The 24974-nt window shown below is 37.6% G+C and overlaps 2 protein-coding genes across 2 annotated transcripts; both read right to left on the reverse strand.

Moving 5' to 3' along the window:
• Window positions 1–4546: 4546 nt before the first annotated feature.
• Window positions 4547–9609, reverse strand: KCNRG (potassium channel regulator). The gene is made up of 2 exons (XM_047079348.1): window positions 8978–9609; window positions 4547–4787 (listed from the first exon to the last, which is right to left on the reverse strand). Exons 1-2 carry the CDS (start codon window positions 9556–9558, stop codon window positions 4547–4549), a joined length of 822 nt encoding a protein of 273 aa, XP_046935304.1. The 5' UTR covers window positions 9559–9609.
• A 2011-nt stretch (window positions 9610–11620) lies between these two features.
• TRIM13 (tripartite motif containing 13) lies at window positions 11621–24734 on the reverse strand. Its single transcript, XM_047079338.1, has 3 exons — window positions 24653–24734; window positions 23948–24064; window positions 11621–13214 (listed from the first exon to the last, which is right to left on the reverse strand). Exon 3 carries the CDS (start codon window positions 13206–13208, stop codon window positions 11985–11987), a length of 1224 nt encoding a protein of 407 aa, XP_046935294.1. The 5' UTR covers window positions 13209–13214; window positions 23948–24064; window positions 24653–24734; the 3' UTR covers window positions 11621–11984.
• Between the last annotated feature and the right edge of the window lie 240 nt (window positions 24735–24974).

The following is a 24974-nucleotide window of genomic DNA, read 5'->3' on the forward strand; positions in this document are numbered from 1 at the left end:
AGTAAGATGTTTTCACATTAACTCTTTATTTCTTGAACTTTGTTTGAAATACTAAGTTTGATGTCACATTGTTCTCTTCCATGAGTTCTTTGGCTCTCTCAAAGTAACAAAACGTCCTAAATTTATTTTTAAAAATTTCCTCATAGTGTCTCGTCTGCATTGCTAAACTTACTGTTAACAGAGTCAACTTCCCCTGCACAGAGGAAAAATAACAGTAGAATATGGGAGATTTGAAGTGCTCTAATAAATATTTTGTCATCCCAACAAGGTTTCTGGTGATGTGACTATTTCTATTATTTGTGATAGAGAACCAGTACAAAAACTTATAAAGCAAAACTGAAGTTTGTCAGATGTAAACAATATATAAGACAAATTAGAAATAGCTTATGATTCCCTAAACCATATATTATTTCTCTAGCTCCTTTCCCATGACCATTTTATGTTATTTGGGGCTCCTGATTTCAGATATATTTTCCAAGCAGCCCAAATTAATTCCAATTTTACCATACCTAAGAACTCTTTATAGTTATGTTTTGTATATTAAATTCAAGAGTAAAATTCAACATTTTACTCTTCAGAAAATTTTTTTAGGGACAACTTCCAATCACTTATAAGGCAAATTACTGAGTTTCAAGAATAAGCTCTTTAGTGCCTTGTCAGAAATGAAACTGTGGGTGGAAAGATAAAACACACATAACAGAATCGGGAGAACAGGGAAGGCCCAACTACTGATGGTACTGGTCATTAAGAATGACAGACCTTGGGGCACCTGGATGGCTCAGTTGATTAAGCATTCAACTTCAGCTCAAGTCACGATCTCCCCGTTTGTGAGTTCAAGCCCTGCGTTCGAGCCCCCAGAGCCTATTCGATTTCTGTGTGTCCCTCTCTCTCTGCCCCTCCCCACCTTCTCAAAAATAAAAAATAAACATTAAAAAAAAAAGAATGACAGACCTTAATGTGTCATTGTGATGATTCATCTTTGTATATATGAGATGGATTGATAGGTGTATATGATTTAATAGAACAAGGTTTTCAGCATGGTTGGCCAAGACCAGCTTCTGCCATTATTTTCTTATAATTTAAAATGGCCTGGGTGGCTCAGTTGGTTGAGCAGCTGACTTTGGCTCAGGTCATGATCTTAACGGTGTGTGAGCTCAAGCCCTGCATCAGGCTCTCTGCTGTCAACGCAGAGCCTGCTTCAGATCCTCTGTCCCCTTCTCTCTCTGCCCCTCCCCCGCTCGTGCTCTCTCAAAATAAGTAAACATTAAAAAATTTTTAAATAAAACTGACAAATTCATCCAGTCCAGAAGTTAAGAGTTAAGTGGTGTACCCATATGAAAATGTTAAAGCTTTTTTTTTTTCTAAAGCAGGCAAGAGTTTTTAATTTGCATTGCATCTGATATATCCCTGTTTTCTTCAAACTACAGTTGCCTTGTCCCCCTTTCTGAAACAAGACTCAATGTTTTGCATGTCTTGATATCCCAGTGATAGTGTCCCACTCTATTTTAGAGTGAATACGAGAGGCTTACTGAGATGATCTTGACAGATGTGTCTCCAGATGAGATAATCTCTAAAGTATTTACTAAAATAAGAAACTCAGTCTACTCTGAAACTACACTTTCCTTAATAATATATATTTTTTTAATTGTGGTAATCTTTCTCCTTCCACAAACCTCTGCATTGTGAACTCATAACTTTTGAGAAACTATTTAATAAAAAGCTTGTCTTTCTAATTAAACCATTTGTCAATATTATGAATTGTTTTTGTAAAAAGTTCTAGGAGGGAAGGCATTATTTGTTCTCTGCAGTATCTCCAATGTCTAAAATAGTATTTGGCACACAGTAGATGTCACTAAAGATTTATTGAATGAAGGAATGAAGGAACGAATGTCATATATATCTCCATAGGTAACATGTTTCTATTAGCACATTTTATTTCTCAACTCAAAGTAGTTTCCTGCAAATATGAATGACTAAGAACATATTAAACAGTAGTTTTAACATTTCCTGTCTTACTATTTGCCAACCTGTTACAGTATTTTTTGTTTTAATGTTTTTAACCAGTTATCAGTTTTTAATAATCTTATCAGTAAAGCAGTGTTGAACAGTGTTGCATATATAACCATGTCAACTATATCCAACAAGTTAAATCACATAAATGTCAAAAACTTAGTGTGTCCTAGAATATGATACTAGCAAGGGAAGCAAACACATCATCCCGAAAATTAACTTGACATGCTAAAACAACTAAATTGGCTTTTCTGCAGAAAAGAGGGGATAACTGCCACCAAAAACAAAACACTTATTCATAGGGCTTTTTCTCTTATTTGGGTCATTACTTTCAAATACTAACCTTGACATTACTAATCTTGAAGTATTTTGCACTTCTACATTATACATAACCTTTGAAGTACTGTTAGAAAATTTTAAAAATATGTATTTCTTCCCTACAACCTAGTACACAAATTTGTAATTACTAGAAGTTTCTGGATGCCAACTCTTTACTAAGTGGAGGGCCTTCACAGGAAAGGTGGTAAAGTAACATTTGTATCAGTATAAGATAATAAGCCATACTTTGCCATAATAGTCCCCCTAACACTCATCTAACACCCATATCTTTGTTGAAAATTCCATGCATGGGGGCACCTGGGTGGCTCGGTCGGTTAAGCGTCTGACTTCAGCTCAGGTCATGATCTCACAGTCCGTGAGTTCGAGCCCCGCGTCGGGCTCTGTGCTGACAGCTCAGAGTCTGGAGGCTGTTTCGGATTCTGTGTCTCCCTCTCTCTGACCCTCCCCTGTTCATGCTCTCTCTCTCTCTGTCTCAAAAATAAATAAACGTTAAAAAAAAAAAAATTAAAAAAAAAAAAAAAAGAAAATTCCATGCATGTATAAGAAAATGAGTATGTTTCCACAATTGGATATATATATAGTGGAAGTATTTTCCCACTTTATATGTTGTTCTACACCTTGCTTTTTTTCCACTTAGAAATATTTGACATTCTTTCCCTAGTTTATAAACTCTTGCCCCATCCTTAAGGACTACATAGTATTTCACTGTATGAACCATAATTTACCCATCCCCTGTTGATCAGCTTTGAGTTTATGTCTCATCTTTTGCTGTTACAATGATGTCCTTTCTCCCTTGAATGTGAGCTGAGAATAAGGATTTTTGTCTTACTCATTTTTTAATCTTAATAACTTAGTATGGTGTCTAACAAATGTTTAATATATGTTTTTGAATGAATTAATTGTACTTTTTAAAATGATACTTAACTGCTTCCAGGCAGGTTTTAACCCTACTGTGTGCTTGATACTCTTTGATTTAACGTTTCCTCTTCTAGATGTTTATCCTCGTGTGCAAAGTGACACATATAAATGAGGAATTCCTACAAAAGGAATCACCAAACCAAAGTATATGTGTATTTTAAGGGGCGCCTGGGTGGCGCAGTCGGTTAAGTGTCCGACTTCAGCCAGGTCACGATCTCGCGGTCCGTGAGTTCGAGCCCCGCGTCGGGCTCTGGGCTGATGGCTCAGAGCCTGGAGCCTGTTTCCGATTCTGTGTCTCCCTCTCTCTCTGCCCCTCCCCCGTTCATGCTCTGTCTCTCTCTGTCCCAAAAATAAATAAACGTTGAAAAAAAAAATTTTTAAATGTTAGTAGAGGTTTTCAGAAGCTTTTCACCAAATGTAGGTGTTAATTAATAACAAAGTTATTATTCCTCTCCCCATATGTTTGTCAGTGCTTTACACATAGTAGTGTTAAAATTGTTGAGTGATTGAGCTCACATTCAAGTGGAAAAAAAATTGGTTTTTATGATGGCCTATAAGTCTATACAGAGGAAAAGACTGATTAATATGCCTGGGAAAGGAGGGAAACAAGGCCACAGAGAAGAGGTACAATTGAAAGTGGGCCACCAATCATCTTCTCCTGCCTCCTCCCTCCCTTCCTCCTCCTCCTCCTCCTCTTCCTCTTCCTCCTCCTTCTCCTTTTTCTTCTTCTTCTTCTTCTTCTTCTTCTTCTTCTTCTTCTTCTTCTTCTCCTTCATCATCACCATCACCATCACCAACAGTGACTTGGTGCCTACCAGGTACCAGATGTGTTGAATACGTTATTTCCTTTTATTTTCACATATCCTACAAGGGAGATATATTATCCCCATGTGATAAAGAAGTTGAGGCACAGACAACTTAAATAACTTGCCCAAGTTGTATAGCTAGTAATTGATTGAGTTGGGATTAGAAATCAAGCATTCTGATTCCAGAACGCACTCTTGAAAGCTGTGTAAGTGTTCATGAAGAAAAGAAAGGGAAAGATACATTGAAGGTAGAAGAAACATGTGCCAAAGGACCAAGTGCATGTTGTTACTTAGAGAACAAGCAGTTAGTATGGCCTAAACACGATTGAGGTATGGTTGCCAGAGAAGGCATGCTAGGAGACAAGGCCACAAGTTAAGCTGAATACATATTTGACTAACATATGTGCCATAAATACAGAATTTCCAAACAAGAAAATGGCAATTCTCTTCACTCTAAAAGAGAATAGAGAATCTCACTTTTTTTTCTGAGATTGCTCTGATATGATGGTAGTCTCTGGTTTCAGTGTTTTGTTCATGGTGAAAGCTTCAGGCCTTTTTATCCTTTCAAAGCTATAGCATTCAGTGTTGTCTTCAGAAGATAATGTTCTAGCACTGACTAGATGGAAGCCTTCCATTAATAAAGTGTCGATTAGTAAGCCGAGGACGTTAGTTCCATTGGCCAATTTTCGATTATCAGGTTTTATAGAAACATACCTAGGACACACAACAAATGTTTGGTTATAAAGGATCCTTTTAATAACTAGCAAAACTAAACACATCAATTTGGCTTATAATCTCAGACAAAGGCATCATACCATTTTGATCAGAATTTTTTTTGCGATTTCATTTATAAATCCAAGTCAATAGCTTTTTGTCAGGGTACTAAAAATAGAGACTTTCCTGTGATCCCCACAGTCATTTTAATTCTACATTTAGGAATATAACCAACATTGATGAATTTTCATTGAGAAATTATTTTCTGGAGAAAGCAATTTGATCAAAAAAATTAGCTTAATTTTTTATATATGTAATTTATTTCCAGTTTTTTCAAATTACTAAATATTGTTTTAATCGGCTTAACTAAATTAATTGATTCAATCATTAAAAAAAAATTTTTTTAGAGGAGCCCGGGTGACTCGGTTAAGCGTCTGTGACTTCAGCTCTGGTCATGATCTCAGTTGTGAGTTTGGGCCCCGCGTTGGGCTTTGTGCTGACAGCTCAGAGCCTGAAACCTGCTTCAGATTCTGTGTCTCTTCTCTTTCTCTCTACATCTTCCCCGCTCACAGTCTGTCTCTCTCAAACATTAAAAAAATTTTTTTTTTAATTTTTTTTGTTTTAGAGATCGAGGGGGCAGTGAGAGAGGGAGAGAGAGAGTCTTAAGCAGTCTCCATGTTCAGCACAGAGGCCACCATGAGGCTTGATCCCGCAATCCTGGGATCATGACCCTAGCCAAAAACAAGAGTCAGATGCTCAAGTGACTAAGCCACCCAGGTGCCCTAATTCAATCATTTTAATGAACATTTTATGCATTTACAGCTTTCCTCCTAAATCTAATTCTACCCATTATTAGCACTGACATTACAAATGTTTTCTTTTGTGACTTATTTCTGTCAAAAGTATTTTCTGAGGTACAATTTTGCATATAAAAAATGTCAATATTTAATCATCAATTTTTACTCAATAACTATCCATTATTAAAGAGCAAAGCACAGGATCAAAAGGCTATATACAATCTGGAATCAAAATGACAAAACTCTATTTCCTGGGATACTTGATAGAACCAATACACATAGTTCAAGAAAAATATACCTGAATTTTTCAGACTTGCTATAAATTGGCTTTAATAATGTCAACATAACATGCCCACATAGATACAGCTATATTACTCCTTTATCTACTATCAAGGATATTTTTATGTCTTTGAGTCCTCTCACCATTTGTTTATGAGATGTGAAGAAAAGCCTAACTTAAATTACTTCCACACATTAGTGGAAGTTTCTCTGTCATTTTATAGCATAAAAAGAGCCTTTAGGACATCCTTAGCCTCCTTTAATTATGACTAAAATTGAGTGGTTACTGTAGCTCACATTTAGAAATCAATTCTAGGCAAAGAAAATAATAAAATGTAAGATTTATAAAAGCACAAAATACAGATCAGAAAATGTTTATTATGTTTGATACACCAGATTTTTAACATTGGGAAATCATTCCATCTACTCCAAAGACCCAGATTTTGATTATGTAGCCTAGAAACATTTGTCAAAGAGAAGAAAAGTTACAGCACATCTCAAAAAATTAAGACACAAATAGTATATAGTAAGTGATAACAAACACTTGGAAGAAATCACTGAGCCACAGTACTTGATTCCCTACGAGGTCAAATTAAGAAATGAAAGATTATAAGGCAGAAGAAAAGGATAGAAGAACCCACTGAGAAATAGAAAATCAAAACTTATTTTAAAAACTTAAAAGGCAGCTATATTTTCCCATTTGATCCAGTTTAAAAAGGAAAGGTCAGATAGAATAAAGGCTACCAAAGAGACTCTAGAATCCTGTGACCATAACTTGAGCTTAATAATGTGGTATCATATGAATGGCCTTCTGCAAGATGCAAGCCAAGTATTTCTCATACTATGAACTTGAGAGATAATAACTGAGCAATCTGCTAGGTTAATAAGATCGCAGAGTAGTAAATCATAGTAGTGGGACATCCTAAACAGCCCCATGGTACAGCAGACTCTTAGGAGCCGTCCAGGCTTACTCCTCCACTTTCCACCTTCAAAAAACATCTGAATGAACAGCTCAGAACAGGAAGTGAACAAGAAATAAAAATGATTGCTAGCCAGGCAGTTATATACCTAAGGTGGGCCTTTCAGGGCCAGAGTTTTCATCCAATCCCCTGAAATCCCAATAATGCCCCCTTACTAGGTTACCCATCCCTACTTTGAAACTGGCATGACAGAAAAAAAATCACAAACACTTACTGGGTGGAAAAAAATTCTGAACTTCAGGCAACTGAACAAAAATACTGTTTGGTGATGAAAATTTTAATTATTAAAATAGCTTCTGGTTTTGGAATTCCCTATTTGGGAAGTTTAATGCCATTCTTAATATTAAGATGAAAAATTTTTGTACCGTTTCTGAACACAAACAACAAAGGTAAAGTCACTTGGCACTGTACATACAAGAATATTCCAACTTTAGTTTTTAATCTTGTTTTAATTTTAAAATGCATAGGTTTTAAAGTGTTCAGTTTACTTTGCATATTTCTTCTTAAAATTACACCATTTTACCTTAGGCTTCTAACATTTTTTTAATTTATTTTTTTATTTTAAAAAAATTTTTAAGGTTTATTTATTCTTAAGAGAGAGACAGAGTGCAAGCAGGGGAGAGGCAGAGAGAGAAGGAGACACAGAATCCTGAGAAGGCTCCAGGCACCAAGCTGTCAGCACAGAGCCCGATGTAGGGCTTGAACTCACAAACCCTGAGATCATGACTTGAGCCGAAGTCAGACGCTCAACCAGCTGAGCCACCCAGGCGCCCCTGTTTTTTTTAAAAAAGGATCCTCAAAGATCTTAATCATTGGGGTGCCTGGGTGGCTCGGTTGAGCGTCTGACTTTGGCTCAAGTCATGATCTCACGGTTCGTGAGTTTGAAACAAATAAAACAAATAAACATTAAACAAATAAACATTAAAAAAGATTTTTTTAAAGTTGTTAATTATTAGATCAAATTTAGAAAACAAAAAGCTGGTAGTTTTCCCTTCTATCCATGTTGGTGCTCCACCAGCGAAAAGAGAGTTGGACACAGAGACACCTTAAAATGCTTCGAGCTAAAGATAGGGTCTTATGTTCTCCTCATAATCAGCCTATTAATCTAATTGGCCCTCTTTTCCCAAAACGACATTTCAGTCTTTCTAGGAGGGCAGGAAATTATTAAGTGTAAAAAGTTAAGAGTTGTCGTATTGCCCAGTGTTCTCCAGTTAGTAAGTAGGACCACGGGGTGTACTGTGGGAGAGGCAAACATTGATAGTTCCCAATGGCTACTGCTGAAGAAAATATCCCAAATTATGTCTACCTTTTCTCCCCACAAAAAAAAAAAAAAAAACTTAAACAGTTATCAGTAAAGAACATATACAGACTACTTTTTTTCCTCCTGAAAATTAAAGCCAGCTTTCACAGTTAGTAAAATAATGGTGGGACAGCATTAAGACATTTTTAAGGAGAAAAAAAATGTGTCCCTGACAGCAGAGTGGAAATCAGCCTTAGTGCCCAGCCAAGAACAACAAGGAGAGAAAGTGAATAATTGACTCAGAAGCAACTATCCTTAACATACTGACAGCCTATCCCAATATTTTGAGTTGTCTAAGAGTGCCAAAGATGTAATAGGATACCAAATTTGCTCTGGGATATATCTGCCTTAATGGTGTTTAAAAATAAAGTGGGGGGGAGGAAAATCAGTAGTCAGATCATAAGGACTGAAAGAACAAATATACATAGACTGTAAGGAAATCAGGAGAAACTGAAACTTTACCATATGCCAGCCACTAAAAAAATCTCTTGGGGGGAAAAAAAGCCTTCTCGGTCCTAAGCCAAATTAATGATCATTAGCAATGGAACATAATGTATAAAATTATTTCCTCTTAGAACTTAAATGACCATAGTCCCAGTTTTCCCTGGACAGTCTTGGTTTATTCCTTTTGTCCCACATTGTAACAATGCCTCCTTTCACTCTGAAAAGTAGCCCGGTTTGGACAATTATCTGATCACTCTACCCAACTCTACCAGTTACCCCAAAACATTTGAGTAATCATTTTTTCTAAGAAAAGTTTCAGGCATGAGAAACTTTCAGTTTGAGGGGGAAAGGAACTAGTATAGAAGAGAGACGCTTCAAAATACAAAATACCTGACTCCAGTTTGGTTATCAGTAGTGCTGTCAGAGCCACACTGGAAAACCAGGTCGTGGTAAGAAGGTCTTTGTGGCGGCAGTGGAAGTAAAGTCATCTGAGGAGGGAAAGAGTTACTACTCCAGGTCATTGCTGAAGGTTGCTCTATAAACACTGTAATCCTCCCAGTTAGCATCTCAATTGTTTTGCTGCAAGAGCCAAATACCCTGAAAACAGCTTGAGTGTTTCGGCTTAGGAAATGCACCTCCAAAAAAGCAGGTCTTGGCTGTAGCAAGTGTTCTTGGTTTAAGAGATCAATCAGAGGATCCAGTTCATAGAAAAGAGCCTCTCTCTGAAGCCTATGATAGTCTGAAAAGTCAGTAGGTAATAAAAGCTGGTGAGTTCTCAAAAAATCTAAGATGAAACTAAATAAAACACCATCTCTGTCCACAAAAATCTGGCCACCAACCATCTTGAATTCTTGGTCTCTGCCATCTATCATTCTCGTCAACCGAGAGGCAGGAAACTGCTTTATGGTAGAAAATCTTGTTGTGAATATCTTCCCTCCCACATTCAAAGTGACTAGTTCCTGACTACTCATTCTTTTCTTGCTTCAAACTAGAGGCTACAAACCATCAGCCACAGACTTAGAAACTTGTAAATCAACTTCTAACCATAAGTGTTGCTAGTTATATATGATCAAGAAATGGGAGGGGAAAATAACAAAAAAACAGAGACCTAGATTCCCAGGTAACTACTGTAAAGCAAATATTGTATCCATAGCTGTGTTTGCAAATTTGAGTTGCTTGGGAACTTGCAGTATACAAAATGAAAAAGCAGCAGTTGAGGTACTGAATTGTTTAAGAAAAACTGCCTTGGGGAGCGTGGTTGGCTCAGTCAGTTAAGTGTCCAACTTTGGCTCAGGTCACAATCTCACAGTTCATGAGTTCAAACCCCACATCGGGCTCTGTGCTGACAGCTTGGAGCCTGGAGCCTGCTTCGGATTCTGTGTCTCCTTCTCTCTCTGCCCCTCCCCCCACTTGCACTCTGTCTCTCTCTCTCAAAAATAAACATTAAAAAAATTTTTTTTAAACTGCCAATATTTCCAAGGTTAGATGTCAAATGGATCCTGTTCCTGTATTGCATAAAAAATTCTCCATGAAAACCTGTTGTAAATCTCTATTTAAATTTTTTTTTTCAACGTTTATTTATTTTTGGGACAGAGAGAGACAGAGCATGAACAGGGGAGGGGCAGATAGAGAGGGAGACACAGAATCGGAAACAGGCTCCAGGCTCTGAGCCATCAGCCCAGAGCCTGACGCGGGGCTCGAACTCACGGACCGCGAGATCGTGACCTGGCTGAAGTCGGACGCTTAACCGACTGCGCCACCCAGGCGCCCCTGTAAATCTCTATTTAAACACACACACACACACACACACACACACACACATACATACATATACACATACATACATACACACATATATACACTGGGAGCAGAAAAGCAACCCCTGCCGGACCCCAGACCACTTATCTATGATGAGTCCTCATAGCAGAGGTAAGATTTACAGTGAAACATTTTTATAATTTATGAACCCTTTAGCAATTTTGGCTAAATCATGAATTGTCAGTTATGGTTGAGGCAGCCATTACCTCAACCAGCAGCTTAATTTGACTCTTTTTCTCATAGCTGGATTCTTCTGTACTTTCAAGTTAGTTGGCCCTTTTTTTTTTTCTTGTCCCCACTTGTGTTACCTTCTCTCAACCAAATTAAAAGACAGGGTAGGGGTGCCTCGGTGGCTCAGTCAATTAAGCATCCAACTCTTTATTTCGGTTCAGGTCACGATCTCATGGTTCATAGGATGGAACCTCATGTTGGGCTGACAACGCAGAGCCTGCTTGGGATTCCCTCTCCCCCTCTCTCTCTCCCCCTCCCCTGCATGCACACTCTTTCTCTCTCAAAATAAATAAACTTAAAAAAATAAAAGGGTAAAGACGCTCTGCTTTCCAAAGAATGTTGTTTCATGACAGAAATAAGGTAGACTCGAGAGCAGTTCTAAGATGAGTTCTAAGATGAGCAGTTCTTGTCTTCATCTGAATTGTAAGCAAGAGGAGAAAATTAAGTATTTTTATTCTGTGGGAGATAGGGCATCTTTATCTCATGTAAGCAGGTAGGGCAAAATTAGTGTTTAGCTGATTACTTTGCACTTTATAATAGCTGACAGACTCCTCCATCTATTGGCAAATTAATCTTACTACTCTTCAAAAAGATACTAAGCAAGTGGATTGGTTTAGTTGTCCTGTTGCCATGATACTTGGGAACAACAACACAACACTTGGCTGCCAGTAAAAAGGCTTTCCCATTTCCTGTTCTTGCCATGTGTTAGACTTTTTTTTGTACCTACCACAGCCACCTAACACTTCTGTAGTTTATCACCAAAGGAATTTACAAAACCTAAGGAGAACAAGGCAAGCTGAAATCATTACCCTCCTAAAAACGTAAACTGATCCCAAGAAAATGCCACCTTTTGTTTACCTGAGATTTACATTTTAGCAAAAAACTAAAATTTAGAAATCCAAATCTAGAAAAATTTGGAAATCCAATCCACTCACATCTTTTCCTTTTTTAAAAGAATGTTCAGTCTCAAAAAGAGTTGCTTTACACGAGTAGTCTTTATTACATGCTTAAATGAACAATCACTGTTATACTACCTCATTAATACAACATTAGATCATGCGCTTTCACCTCCCCTTTTTCCACAGCATCAACACAACTGATATTGGAGGTAGGAGGTGTATTTCAAAAGCACTCTTTAAAAAGGAAGGAGGGTTCAGGACTGTACTATTAAATTTCACATTTACCTTTATGCTAACTCATTTGAACAACATATATAGGACATTATTTTTGAAAGGAATACTTTGGGCAGGGAAATACTTCATTGAAATCTTGACCAAATCTGAACTACCACTCAGCTCTTTAACAAATTTCTAACAAAAGACAGAGAACTAAATAGTTCCAACAGATTTTATAATAGTTTATATTTGCACACAAATTCTGCCACATTGTTCAGCACCACCAAAGTAAAATTCTTAAATCTTTCACTGAAAATGAAAAATCCATCTGTCACCTGTTCCCAATAAAACACTGATTGTTCTACAAAATCAGCTGATTTAGCCAGATAGGAATTGAAGTTGGAGAGGCAGTCTTTCCAAGTTGTGAATTCATCAAATAAAGACCCTTCTAGGAATATGGTGGGACCAAAGAAAATGAGAAGGCTGAGCAGAATGACTACCACAAATAACTGAGAAAAGCTCCAGGGAATCTTACTAACGAACGTGCCAGCATCTTGAGGCAAAGAAAGTTTATCCACATCTACTAGTTTTATGTCTTCCCACTGACTGGTATCAAAGTTCTTCATTAAAGGGCTTGTGGGCAAATTCGAGGGAGGTAAAGGAGTTTCCTTGATTACTTTTATTTTCTCCCTGAACTCCTGCATCTGTTGCAGAAATATGATGGGTTCTGACACGTCTTTGAAAGCCTCAGCAATGTTAAAGGCCATTCGTTGTTCCTGCAAGATGGTGTTGAGTTTGTTGATCTCTGGGTCATAGGCTTGCATAACTGCCAGTTTCATGGTCTCAAAGTCAGACAGGATTTCATTCTTCTTTTGATCTAATGTATGTTGTAACTTCTCAAAAAACTCCTTCACTTTATCTGAATCTTTAGTCAGTAACTGTAGAGATTTCCTTTTGCTAGTTTCTAAGGTATCCAAGCGAGAAAGAGCGTCTCCCCGACGCCAGGTCTCAAAGCTCTGGAAGAGGGACTCAAAGGCATCTCTTTCCTGAGCATAGGCATCTTCAATAGAACAGAAGACATGCTTGGTGTGGTCACCACGAGTAGCACAGATCCCGCAAATCAGTTGCATATCAGTCAGGCAGAAAATGTTGAGGGGTTGCCCCAAGTGTCCTTTGCACACAGGCATTTTGGGAGAGATCTTGATCTTGTTATACTTTTCCACAATACCCTTCAGGGAGTAATTGACCTGCAGGCTATTGACTCCAGTAGCTGAAGTTTCCTTACGGCATGTAGGGCACTTGAATGGAGATGATCTCCACAACGAATTCCGCACGGTCCCCTCTAAGATCCCTTCTAAGCATTTTTTGCAAAAGTTATGCGAGCAAGGCAAAACTCGAGGATCATCAAACAGACTGCAACAAATTGGGCACGTGAGATCTTCTTCAAGCAGCTCCATCACATCCTACCATAAAGAAAGAAACATTTTACTCCAGTAATCCCCTCCATTCAGACTATCTACTAATCAGAAATTATCTTTACAGGCATTAAAAATGATCTCTCACTGAAATAACCAGGCAAACAAAGGAAATAAGTGAGAAATTTGGGAAGGGAATGCACACCAAAGCAGATTTAATCTGCTGGGACTAGAACACACTCCTTATTAGCAGGGCTCCCTGTACACAAGGCCTTTGTGTGGGCTTTCCAACAACAGTCTTTGGCTGAGATAGGGTTAGGTCTAGGACAACTGCAAGTTGAGCCAGCAGGACCCAACTGATTGTTTTAAAACAGAGAGCTGACTACTAGCTGTCAGAAACAAAGCTACTCAGTGTCTGAATAGAATGAGCTCTTTAGTCTGGGCCCACAATTATAAAATGGTATGCTATTCAAAAGAAAGAAGCACAGAAATACAAATTCAAGCATGCACTCTCGTGCAGGCTTTTATTAAAAACTAGCATATTTTTCTATTTCAAATGCAAGATTATAATTATTAAAATCCTAAGTAAAAGCATAAGGCAAGAGTTGCAATTAATTCTTCAGAAAATTAAATGAGTTTTTTTTTTTTAAACCACCAGAACCATCTAGAGCATCAATTCTCAAAATGTAGACAGAAATCTGATGTCCCTAAGACTCCTTCAAGTCATTCATGAAGGTCAATACTTTATTCACAATAATATTGAGAACATATTTGCTTTGGGCACCATGTTGACAAATGCACCGTAAAAGCAATGGTGAGGAGACACTGCTAAAGCCTCAGCAGGAATCAAACAAGGCAAAAGGTACAAGTTACTGAATGCTTCATTACCACACACCCACAGTCTAAGTGGGGGCAGCCAATTTCATTTAAGAATGTTCTTTATGAAGCAGCAACAATTATTCATTTTATTAAATCTTGATCCTTGTGTATGTGCTTCTTTAATATTTTGGGTGACAAAATAGGAAGTAAAGAATTTCTGCTGCATCCAACAGATACTGTCTGGAGAAAAAGCAGTTAGTTACATGATTGAGTCACAATCTGAACCAGCTGCTTTTTTTGTGGAACACCATTTTTACTTGAAAGAATGAATGGCAAACTGGCTATTTAGACTTAGGTAAAAGCAGACATTTTCTTGAAAATGAACAAAATAAGCCCTTCAAGAAAAATAAATGATAGTATTTCTTGCCAATGATAAAAATTAAGTTTTTGAGTGAACATTAGAATTTTGGAAAACATTTTTGCCACTTAAGAGCTTGACAGCTTCCCATTAATTAAAGACTTTGTAATGAAATGGTGATTTTAATGAATGTTGGCTTTTATCTTTTTTAGTGGGGAGATTATTGTATAATGAAATATGTTATTTGGAGATCTGCATAATACAATAAACTAATTTGTTCAAATGACTAATGCATGTTATAAATCGTGCTTGGATAAAAGATCAAAAGACCAATACGTTGAAAAATATGATTTCAGATTCCATATTGCAACATTTAAGAAACTACCAGTTGTTGAGCTTTAGCAAAGTGTCAAAGAAGATCCGTAATTATCAGAAAAGGCTATTAAAATATTCTTCCCTTCACCAACTACGTATCTGTGCAAGGTCAGATTATGATCTTTGTATATTTCAAAAAAAAAAAAAAAAAGAAAAAACCCATAACTTATTCTAACAGGTGTAATGAAGAGACAGATAAAAGACTTTATTTGTAATCTATTAAACAGCAATTCATTCAAGGGATCTATAAATATGTAGGAGCGCCCGGATGGCTCAGTCGGTTGAGCATCCGACTTCAGCTCAGGTCATGATCTCACGGTTCCTGGGTTCGAGCCCCGCCTCAGGCTCTGTGCTGACAGCTCAGAGCCAGGAGCCTGTTTCAGATTCTGCGTCTCCCTCTCTCTCTGCCCCTCCCCAGCTCATGTTCTCTCTCTTTCAAAAATAAATAAACACTAAAAACAATTTTTTTAATTAAAAAAAGATCTATAAATATGTAAAGCAATGCCAATTTTCTCACAACTTATTTAGAAAATGTTATTTTTCACAAATTATGTTAACATATAACAGGTTTATGATTGTTATTTTAAATGAGTATCTTAAAATTTTTGTTTTAATTTCCAATACAATAAATGGCTATATAAAGTACATATGTAAACAAAAGCTCCTGGGATCCTCAGTTTTTAAGACTGTAAAGTGGGGTCCTGAAAATAAAAAATTTCGAGATCCCTGGTCTAGAGAATACCATTTCTCAGTTCAAGTTTTATTATTTTAAAATGGACATCTTAAAACTTCTATCCCTAAAGTTTTAAAACCAAATACAGTGCTAAATATGTCCTCGTTCAGCTTACTGAGGAACACATATATATGTCACATTACCACCAAACTAATAAACAGAATAGGGCCTAATAATAATCCTTATAATAAATAATTAAATAATTTTTAACAGTAATTTTAAGAGTCACAATCAGAGGGACGCCTGGGTGATTCAGTCGGTTAAGCATCTGACTCATGGTTTTGGTGTGGTTCTGTAGTTCAAGCCCCGCATCAGGCTCCATGCTGACCATGAAGAGCCTACTTGGGATTCTCTCTCTCTGTCTCTCTCTCTCTGCCCCTCTCGTGAGCTCTCGCACTCTCTCTCAAAACAAATAAACTTAAAAAAAAAGGGGGGGGGGGCGGGGAGCCTTGGTGGCTCAGGAGGTTGAGCATCAGACTTCACCTCAGGTCATGATCTCACAGCTTGTGGGTTCGAGCCCTGTGTTGGGCTCTGTGCTGACAGCTGGGGGCCTGGAGCCTGCTTGGGATTCTGTGTCTCCCTATGTCTCTGCCCCTCCCCCACTTGTTCTCTCTCTCTCTCTCTCTCTCAAAAGTAAATAAACATTAAAAAAAGTTTAATATAAAAAAAAGTCACAATTGGTGCTATAATATAGAAGATAAATAATATTTTTTTAATATTTGGGGGGCAAGGAGAGCACAGATAGAGGGAGCCAGAGGATCTGAAGCAGGCTCTGCACTGACAGGCTGACAGCAGTGAGCCAGGTATGGGGCTTGAACTCATGAACCGTGAGATCAAGACCTGAGCTGAAGTTGGGACCCTCAACCAACTGAGCCACCCAGGTGCCCTGAAGATAAAGACTATTTAAAAGATAAGCTGAGTTTGCAAGTCTAATAATTTATAGTGTTATATTAAGTTGTGAGAGATATATGTATTATAGATTATAATACAATTTTATGTGGAATTAAAGCAAAGGTTATTTCTGTCAAATTTAATGTCATATGGCAAAAATATGTGATGAGCTGATTTTTCTGAACAATCTTTTGTGACATGAGAAGTCATAAAACCTTTGAAAAGTATGGGAAGAGAACAGCTACAGAGACTGGAGTTGGTGTGAAGTAACTAAAAATTCTGACTCTAGAACAGAGAAGGAAAACTTTTGATGGTCCTCCTACCTTAGTCCTGCTATTTTATCATCTGCACTGCTCTTTGTCATATTTCAGCTAAAAATTCTATGCTAAAACTAGATTTTGGAGAAGGCAGTAGAAACAGGAAAGCGGGGGGGGGGGCAGCATTCAATAAAGTAAACCTAATTTACTCATTCTTGAAGGTTAATATTTCCAGAGAATCCTATCCAAGTATATTAAATAAATAAGAAGAAAAACAATATCAACTATTTGGGATGCAGAGGAAAAAGGGCACCCAAAGCCAAGAGAAACTTTGAGGAAAATGGAGAAAGGCAATCCAGTATCATCAAAAATAAACAGAAAAATGTCACACGCAGGAAAATTTAGTAATAAACAGTCATCCCAAAGCCATAATCACATTATAGCTCTGAAAATGAACCAGGGGAAAAAACTATTTGAGAAGTTTCTTTTTAAAAATATGCATCAAAATTATGGTGGACCCTGTTGTTCCATTTTTAGTGATGCAGCTTATAAATTTTGGTTTATGATTTAACGATTCTTATTTCTGTTCATAAAAGCTCAACATTTTCATTTCTTTTAACTTTATACTCAGAACTTCCCCTACTACCAAATTAATGGAACCACTTCCACAGCTGACTTTTAGGGAAAACTGAGACAGCCTAATCCAAGAAACCATGGCAAGTCTGTTGCCTCAAAAGTTTTAAAGGAAGATGAGTAAGGTTTTTAGTTTAAGTGAAGGAACTTCTAGCTCCTTTTCTTAAAGTGTGGCTAACACAGAAAAATCGGAAGAAATCAATAAAACTTACTCCTTTGCAGGAAAATACATATCCCCTCGTTTCTATGGCTAATTTTTTTTGCCAATATATAGATGTCAAAAACCTGTATGTGAACAAAATTTTTGCTCTCCAGTCATAAAATTTCAACTTAACCACTGTCAAATTCAGCGTAGAACAGCAAACACATATCCAAGATTCATTTTTGCCTTCAAATGTGTTCTGAATACCAAGAAAGTCTTAAATTTTGAAGCACAAAAATCTTTTTTCCCCAACAATTAAAAATTTCCCAAGTTTTATACCAACAAAGCAAGTAGCCAAATCTGTACCTAGTTGTCTACCACCTCTCATTTTCAACCTCATTTTCCTGCCATATTTGTTTTTGTTTTGTTTTAGGTTTTTTTCCTTTGGAGAGAGAGCACATGCATGCCGGGGGGGCGGGGGGGGGGGGGGAGAGAGAGAGAGAGAGAGAGAGAGAGAGAGAGAGAGAGAGAGAGAGAGAGAGAATCTTAAGCTGGCTCCACACACAGCATGGAGCCTTATATAGGGCTCAATCTCATGACCCTGAGACCATGACCTAAACCAGTATCAACAGTCAGACACTTAACTAAGCCACTCAGAAGCCTCTGTATTTTTTTAAATACTTTTCATTTATATACAATAAAATTCACTCTTTCTGGTATACAATTCTGAGTTTTGACAAACAGTCATAGTTGTGTACCACCACCATAGATATATGTTTAAGCAAATATTCATGATATCTGCACTCAGTGTAGACTATGAAAACTGCTTTATCCTACCTTGAGTGGATATATAGCAACAAGTCTGTACAAATGAAAACTGAAAAATGACAACCAGAATATTAAAAATGGAAAAGCCAATACTAAAAGGAAAGTAATCATAAAACAGAAACAAAACCTAATATGTGTGTATTAGACTTCTCCCTCCTAGAAATACTTTATTTTTAAATGATCAACTCAAAATGAGTAGTGCCTAGGTGGCTCAGTCAGTTAAGCATCCAACTCTTGATTTCGACTCAGGTTATGATTTCACAGTTGGTGAGATTGAGCCCCTTGTCAGGCTCTGAACTGACAGCATGGAGCCTGCTTGGGATTCTCTCTCTCCCTCTCTCTGTGCATCTCCCCACTCATGCTGTCACATTCTCTTGCTTGTTCTCAAAAAAATAACAATAAATGATAACTCAAAATGATAATGCAAAAGGTGCTCATTTATTCATTCTTAAACTAGTTAATTTTAATAAACTATTCAAAGAAACTTTCCTATTAAATCTTTTAATCGATAGGAATATAAAGTTGTTCAAGATACTACTCATAATCTCTTTCCAAATCCCATTAGAAAACAAAAAGAAAAATTAATATTTTGTATCTTAGGGTTAAATCAAATTTCCATCCTGTTTTGAGGCATCTTTGAATTCAGGAATTCCAAAGTAAATACCTAATAAGTAACTAAAAAGCAAATATTGAAACTCACTTCACAGACAAAGCTAAATTATGCAAACCTCTACTAAACTGAGAGCCATCAATCTTAGCTGGAACAGTGCTTGGAATAAAAAGGATCACCTTTTTTTTTTTAATTACTTCTTCTCAGCATATTAGTTAATCTTATTTTCAAGTAGTATACTATATTCAATGTTAGTATGAGATCTAATAATGCTTTCTTGAAACTTAGGGTCTAGTTACTGAATCTAGTTAGAGGATGGAAGAATATTTATTGTAGTATTTTTTTAATCTTCTGTGTATTTGAAATTTTTCACAATAAAAAGGGAAAAAACTAAAAAGGGGACCAATTATAAGAAAACCATATTGAACTTAAAAAGCAAAACTTCAGAAGCATTAGCTAAGGTATGATAAGCTTTACAAGAGCTTGATCTGCTTTAGTACTGTTGTATCTTTTATAAAATAAAAAATGTATTATTGAGAATCTCTGTGATCCAGGCCTGTAAGGAGGCTGACGTAAGTCTGGGTCTTAATCTATGGCCTTTGACAAACCACTTAAACATATATTGCAGTTTCTCTCCTCGCTGTACAACTGTTTTGAAAGGTATCTAATAACATATGAAAATTATTTTCAAGTATTTAAGTACTCTATGTCAATGCCTTATTATATTTTATTCTGGCTTTTAGAGACTGCTCCATAACTTATATGATCAAAACAGGTTAAGAAAAAACAAGATTTCTGATATCTGAAAAAAAGGAATATTAAAAATATGTTACATATAGTGTCTAAAATAGCTTGTCTAATTGTTAGGTGGCTCCAAGTTTCCTATGTCTCCATATAAGACAGTAAGAAACTTACCTTTTCTGCCATTATTCTAGAATTAGTAGTTAAAATTTCCCCCAAGACATTTCTAATAGGATTCCTGATAAGTAGGGCAAAATGAAGCTAGAACAAAAGGTCCATCAGCTTGGAAGAACCACCTACTCAGCAATTTCACAGAGTTTTTGGACTATGGTAACATTCCCAGAAACTTAAAAACCAAATCATTACCCTTGCTAGTCCAGACCACTCAGAAAAACTGGGTGTTTTCCTTTCCTTCATTCTCTCCTCCATACCACTGTTTCATCTTGACTCTTTCCTTTGTTTATTCTTTTAACTCATACGCCCCACCTTTCAAGGTGTACACTCTTTTGATTTCCTCCTATTCTTATCCCCCACCTGCCTCTTCACCTTATTTTTCTTTCCCTTTTATCTTTTCCCTGTGTCACTTGATAATCACCCCAGCCATTATTCCATAATCCTGTAAATCCACAGCATTATATCAATAGGGTTTTAGGATACCAGCTAGATCAAATATCCCTATCCTACTTCTGTATAACTATCCAGAAATCTGTGGGGGTGGGGGGACCCCTGGCTGGCTCAGTCAGTATACCATGAGACTCTTGATCTCAGGGTCATGCGTTTGAGCCCCACGCTAGGCATAGAGATTACTTTAAAAAAATTATTTTTAATTTAACAGTAACAACAACAAAACCCAGAAATCTGTGTGGATTCCGAATGGTATTGAAGCCTAATCTCTCTCATCCAGATGAAATCAATTTGAATGAGTGTATGAATTTGAGGGAAACATACATATAGACTAAATTATTCACCTATTGTGGTACCAACCAAATTCAGATATTTATCTTTACCTGTTAAGAGTTCCAATTAAGTTAAGTTGGAACTAATGACTTCCAGAAAGGTTTGATGAACCAGAAATGTCTGGTTTCTCTTCTCCCAAATAAATATAAGTGGGTTTAAATGAAGATGGAAAACTTTTACCCATAAAACAACTTGTCTTCTTTTACAACCATAAATTTGGCAATCGTTATTGGTTGGTATCTATTAATAAATTTCCATCATCTAAATCTGTATTTGAGGTTAATGCCAGCTTCCAGAAAGTAGTGTCAAAGTCTAGCATTCAATAAGTGGCTAGCTGGATTTAGCTAGGTAAGTGAGGTTACTTAGGTCGTATATAATACTGTACCAAGTGAAAACAGGCATTTTGTAAATAACTGATAAGCACTACCTATCAACTAATAACTTATTTGGAAATGTAATTAGTGCCATTGGAAATGTAATTAGTATAAACAAGGTTCCTTTTGCTAGGTGTAGAAGTAGGTACACACACATCTTATTCTAAAGTAAACCTGATCTACAGAATATATCAAGTAGAACACTATGCTAAACTTTAAGCAGTTTTTAGTTTGGCTATGTTACGGTATACACTATGTTGGCACTCCTCACTCATATTCAATATCACAAATATGCAGGGGGAAAAAAGGAAAAAAGAAAGAGCTCCTCTGGGAGTTATAATGAGGAGCCAGGCTGTTGCCAAGTACGATATACTTGTGGCACTTATGCCACAGGAAAGACAAGAATTTAAACTATCAGCAAAAATTTTCAATTCAACTTTTCTTTAGTAATACACCTAAATCTACAATGCAAATGAATTTTTTTTTAAAGTTCATGTTACAAGATTTTACTTTATAGAAGGCTTAACTGCAATATAACTATTCTGTATGTCAAAGGATGCCTGTATTTGGTTAACTGTTACAAAAAGGAGACATAGCACCCTATTCTTTTAGTACCATTCTAGTATCCAGAGTTCCAGGCCAAGGTAATGAAGATGGCAATGTCTTCCATGAATAACAAAAATGAATAATCCAATGTCCTAATGATATTTAAAAAGGTGAAATATAAGCCAAAGTCAATTCTTGCCCTAAATTCAGAAATACAGCACATTTACAAAGATACTGTTACTCTAAAAGGTATGATAAATGCCTTGTAAAAAGAACATAGAGGGGCACCTGGTGGGTCAGTCATTTGAGCGTCTGACTCTTGATTTGGGCTCAGGTCATGATCTCACAGTTGATGACACTGAGCCCTATATTGGGCTCTGCACTGATAGCACACAGCCTGCTTGGGTTCTCTCTCTCCCTCTCTGTCCCTCCCCGGCTCACTCGCTCTCTCAAAATAAATAAGCATTAAAAAAAAAAAAAAAAAAAAACATAGAAAGTTGACACCATACTAAAGTTGGAAAGGTTATCCAAGCAGTTAGCTTTTATGTTTTTGTTAATATAAAAGTAATTTGTGGGTATAGAAAGTTCAGAAAATACAAGGAAGAAATCACCCATAATTACATTAGCAAGGAATAATCACTTATTATTTTGTTATATTTCTTCCAATCATGTGTGTGTGCGCACATATGTATTTTAACAAAACTGGTAACATCATACAATTTTATATCTACTTTTTTTCACTTTTTTTAATCACATGTATTTCCCTTATTTTTATATATTCTTCTAAAATGTTATAGTGCATCTTACAGATATGCTAATACTGGCTATATGTCTTTTTGGTAATAGAACATTTAAATGAACATCTTGTAGAAGAGTCTTAGTCCACGGTTCTAATTATTTCCTTAGTTCCTATAAGTGTACTGTTAGGTGGGTCAAAGAGTAGAAACACTTTTAAGGACCTTTGAAACACTGACAGGTTTCCCACTAGAAGGGGTGTACCACTTTATGAACTCTAACCAATGATATATGAGTGCCCCACTTCTCCATGCGGTCCCTGGCCTTACAAGAGAACTGTACTTTTATAGTTTAGTAAAACAAAAACAAACAACAACAACAAAAAAACCCAATAAGGCATACATTTTGATCATACCTACCCAAATTTAAAATATAAAATAATTTAAGGCAGTTAATGTTAGTATGCATTTAGGATTACCAGTATGTATAAGGAATATATGGTAATAAAAGTTATGGGGTAGGAATAAACTAGAAGTACAAACATCTTATACATCATCTAGAAAACACCTAACTGTATAATTGAAAAAACTGAGCACCCCCCGCCAAAATGGAGCTTTCTCAATCATACACAGCAAGCTAGGCACAGGACCCGAATTTCCCAATTCTTAGACTTCAGCTCTATCTAGAAAGTGGGTCAAGAATTCAGTGTTCTCATTCATAAAATGGATTAAGTTTAATCATGGCTCTCTAAATCCCTTCTAAAGTTTTATGATTTTTACACATTAGGCTGTAACAGGCTGTCTGGTAGAAAGAACAGAGCACTGAACCTGTCTCTGGATACCTGGGTTCAAGCAGGAGTGTCTAAGTCATGGTTTTGGAAAGATTAGGTAGTGTGTGCCAGTTTTGTATATTGCTAAACTATATACATGTAAGGTGGTTTAATTAATCTGTGTACAAATACTGTGAAAAATGTAAATACACATTTAAAGTATTATGTTAAAGTATGAGTATATTAACCAGGAAAGGTCCTGAAAAAGAGCTGGACTCTCTTGAACTCTAATTTCATGAAAAGGTAAAGCAAGTATTACACAGGATAGCAGGTATAAAACACTTTCATGGAAATGGGCATATCTGAACAAAAGCTGTGGTACAAGTAGGACCAGGTAACCAACCAGTCATAAATATACAGAATGAAAAGAACAGCCTAGTGTTATGGAAGGACTTACCAGGGAGATTTAGTATCTCAGCTAGTGTAAAACAGATGGTATTAGTAAGGAAAGGAGAGCCTGAAAAAATGTATCTTCTCATTGTATAAGGTGGAAGTAAACCAGTTAATCAACAGCTCCAGTTAATCAAGTTCTACCAGAAGGAGTGGCTATGAAAATGAAATTCTGCTTTTAAAATACTTATTGTATAAAAGTCTCTAGAGTCAGAAAACTCAAACATTGTCTGTACAAGCCCTAGCAAAAAGGCATGGGAGAAGGGCCGGGGTGGGGGGGGAGAGACCATAAAAAAAAAAGATGCTACTAAGACCTCTCTTTTTCCTTTACAATATAACTCTTTAGCTTGTAATACATTTCAAATAATTGTTACATAAACATTTTCCAAATATAGAATCTATTTTTCTGAGTTTTGACAAAATATGAAAACAGAACACTCGTGAGGATGGGAACACATTCTACACATAGTTCAATTTTGCATGGTTCTGGGCCTAAAAAAAAAAAAAAGAAAAGAAAACTGAATGCTTTGTTTCTTAATGTAGGGAGAAGTATTGTAGTTTACCTCTGTCCCCTGCGAGCGAGCAGGTGCAGGTGTATTCGTCAGGGTTACTATTTTTCAGGACAAAGCTATCAGGGTTTTTTTTCCCCTCACGTTGTGATGGACAATCAAACGAAGCTACTGCAAAGAAAGAACAAAGAGAGTATTATGTATTTATTTGCAGAGGATCCTTAGCCTTGATCCTCAGTGTTTTCATCCCCCCCCCCTCCCCCCCATTAAGCCTGCGCGCTAGGACGTGGCGAAAAAGCCAGGAGCATGGCTTTTTTTTTTTTGTATCTTTGTGCCTTTACTAAGGAGCTTCCCGGTTAGGGCGCCCTCCCCAGGCGCCAGGCACTTCCTCAGTTTCAGTGCCAGAGAGTGGTTGCCGGGCTCCGACTTCTGGTTCATGGTTGCCTTTTCTTTCCTAGGCGATACCGAGGCACTGGCACTGAAGCCGGGCATAATCTGTAGCGGAGCAGGGTTTCTGGAGCACAGACACGCTGCCTGGGCCCCGCGGATGCCCACCGCACGCCTCTCCACCCCACTCCCGTTTGTTCCAGTGCCGCGCTGGTTTTCGCTGTGCAGCTGGGGCTGGAGCTGAAACTGAGCTCTCTGGAGCCCCCCACCCACGCAGGTCGCTGTCCTGCCAGGGCAAATCCTCACCCTTGCAGCAGGCCCAAGGACCACCCCCCTTCCTAGAGAGTGACCGGGTGGGTACTTATCTCGGACCTCGGGGGCCGCGGGCAGGCGCCTGTCCTCCAGCCGCGGGGACCTCGCGTTACCGGCTGGGCACGGCGGCAAAATGGACTCGCAGCCCCAACGGGCCCGCCCCCTGCCCTCCTCTTCCAGCACCTCGATCCGCCTCCCGAGCCTCGGCGTTGCCTTTGTTCCGTCTCCCGGGTCTCGCCTTTCCCCGGGGCGGGGGGTGGGGAGTGGGTGAGGTGAGGCGGGAGTCCTTCCGGTGTCGACAGCCAGCAGCAATAACTGCCACCGTCCGCGGTGCACCTAGGGGCGGGGAGGGCCCGGGACTGCTCGCTTCTCTCCCTTCCAG

Source organism: Lynx rufus, unplaced genomic scaffold (genome assembly GCF_022079265.1).
Source record: "Lynx rufus isolate CCGP_SWC_20201006 ecotype Redwood Valley unplaced genomic scaffold, mLynRuf1.p SCAF_1, whole genome shotgun sequence".
NCBI classification, from domain to species: Eukaryota; Metazoa; Chordata; class Mammalia; order Carnivora; family Felidae; genus Lynx; species Lynx rufus.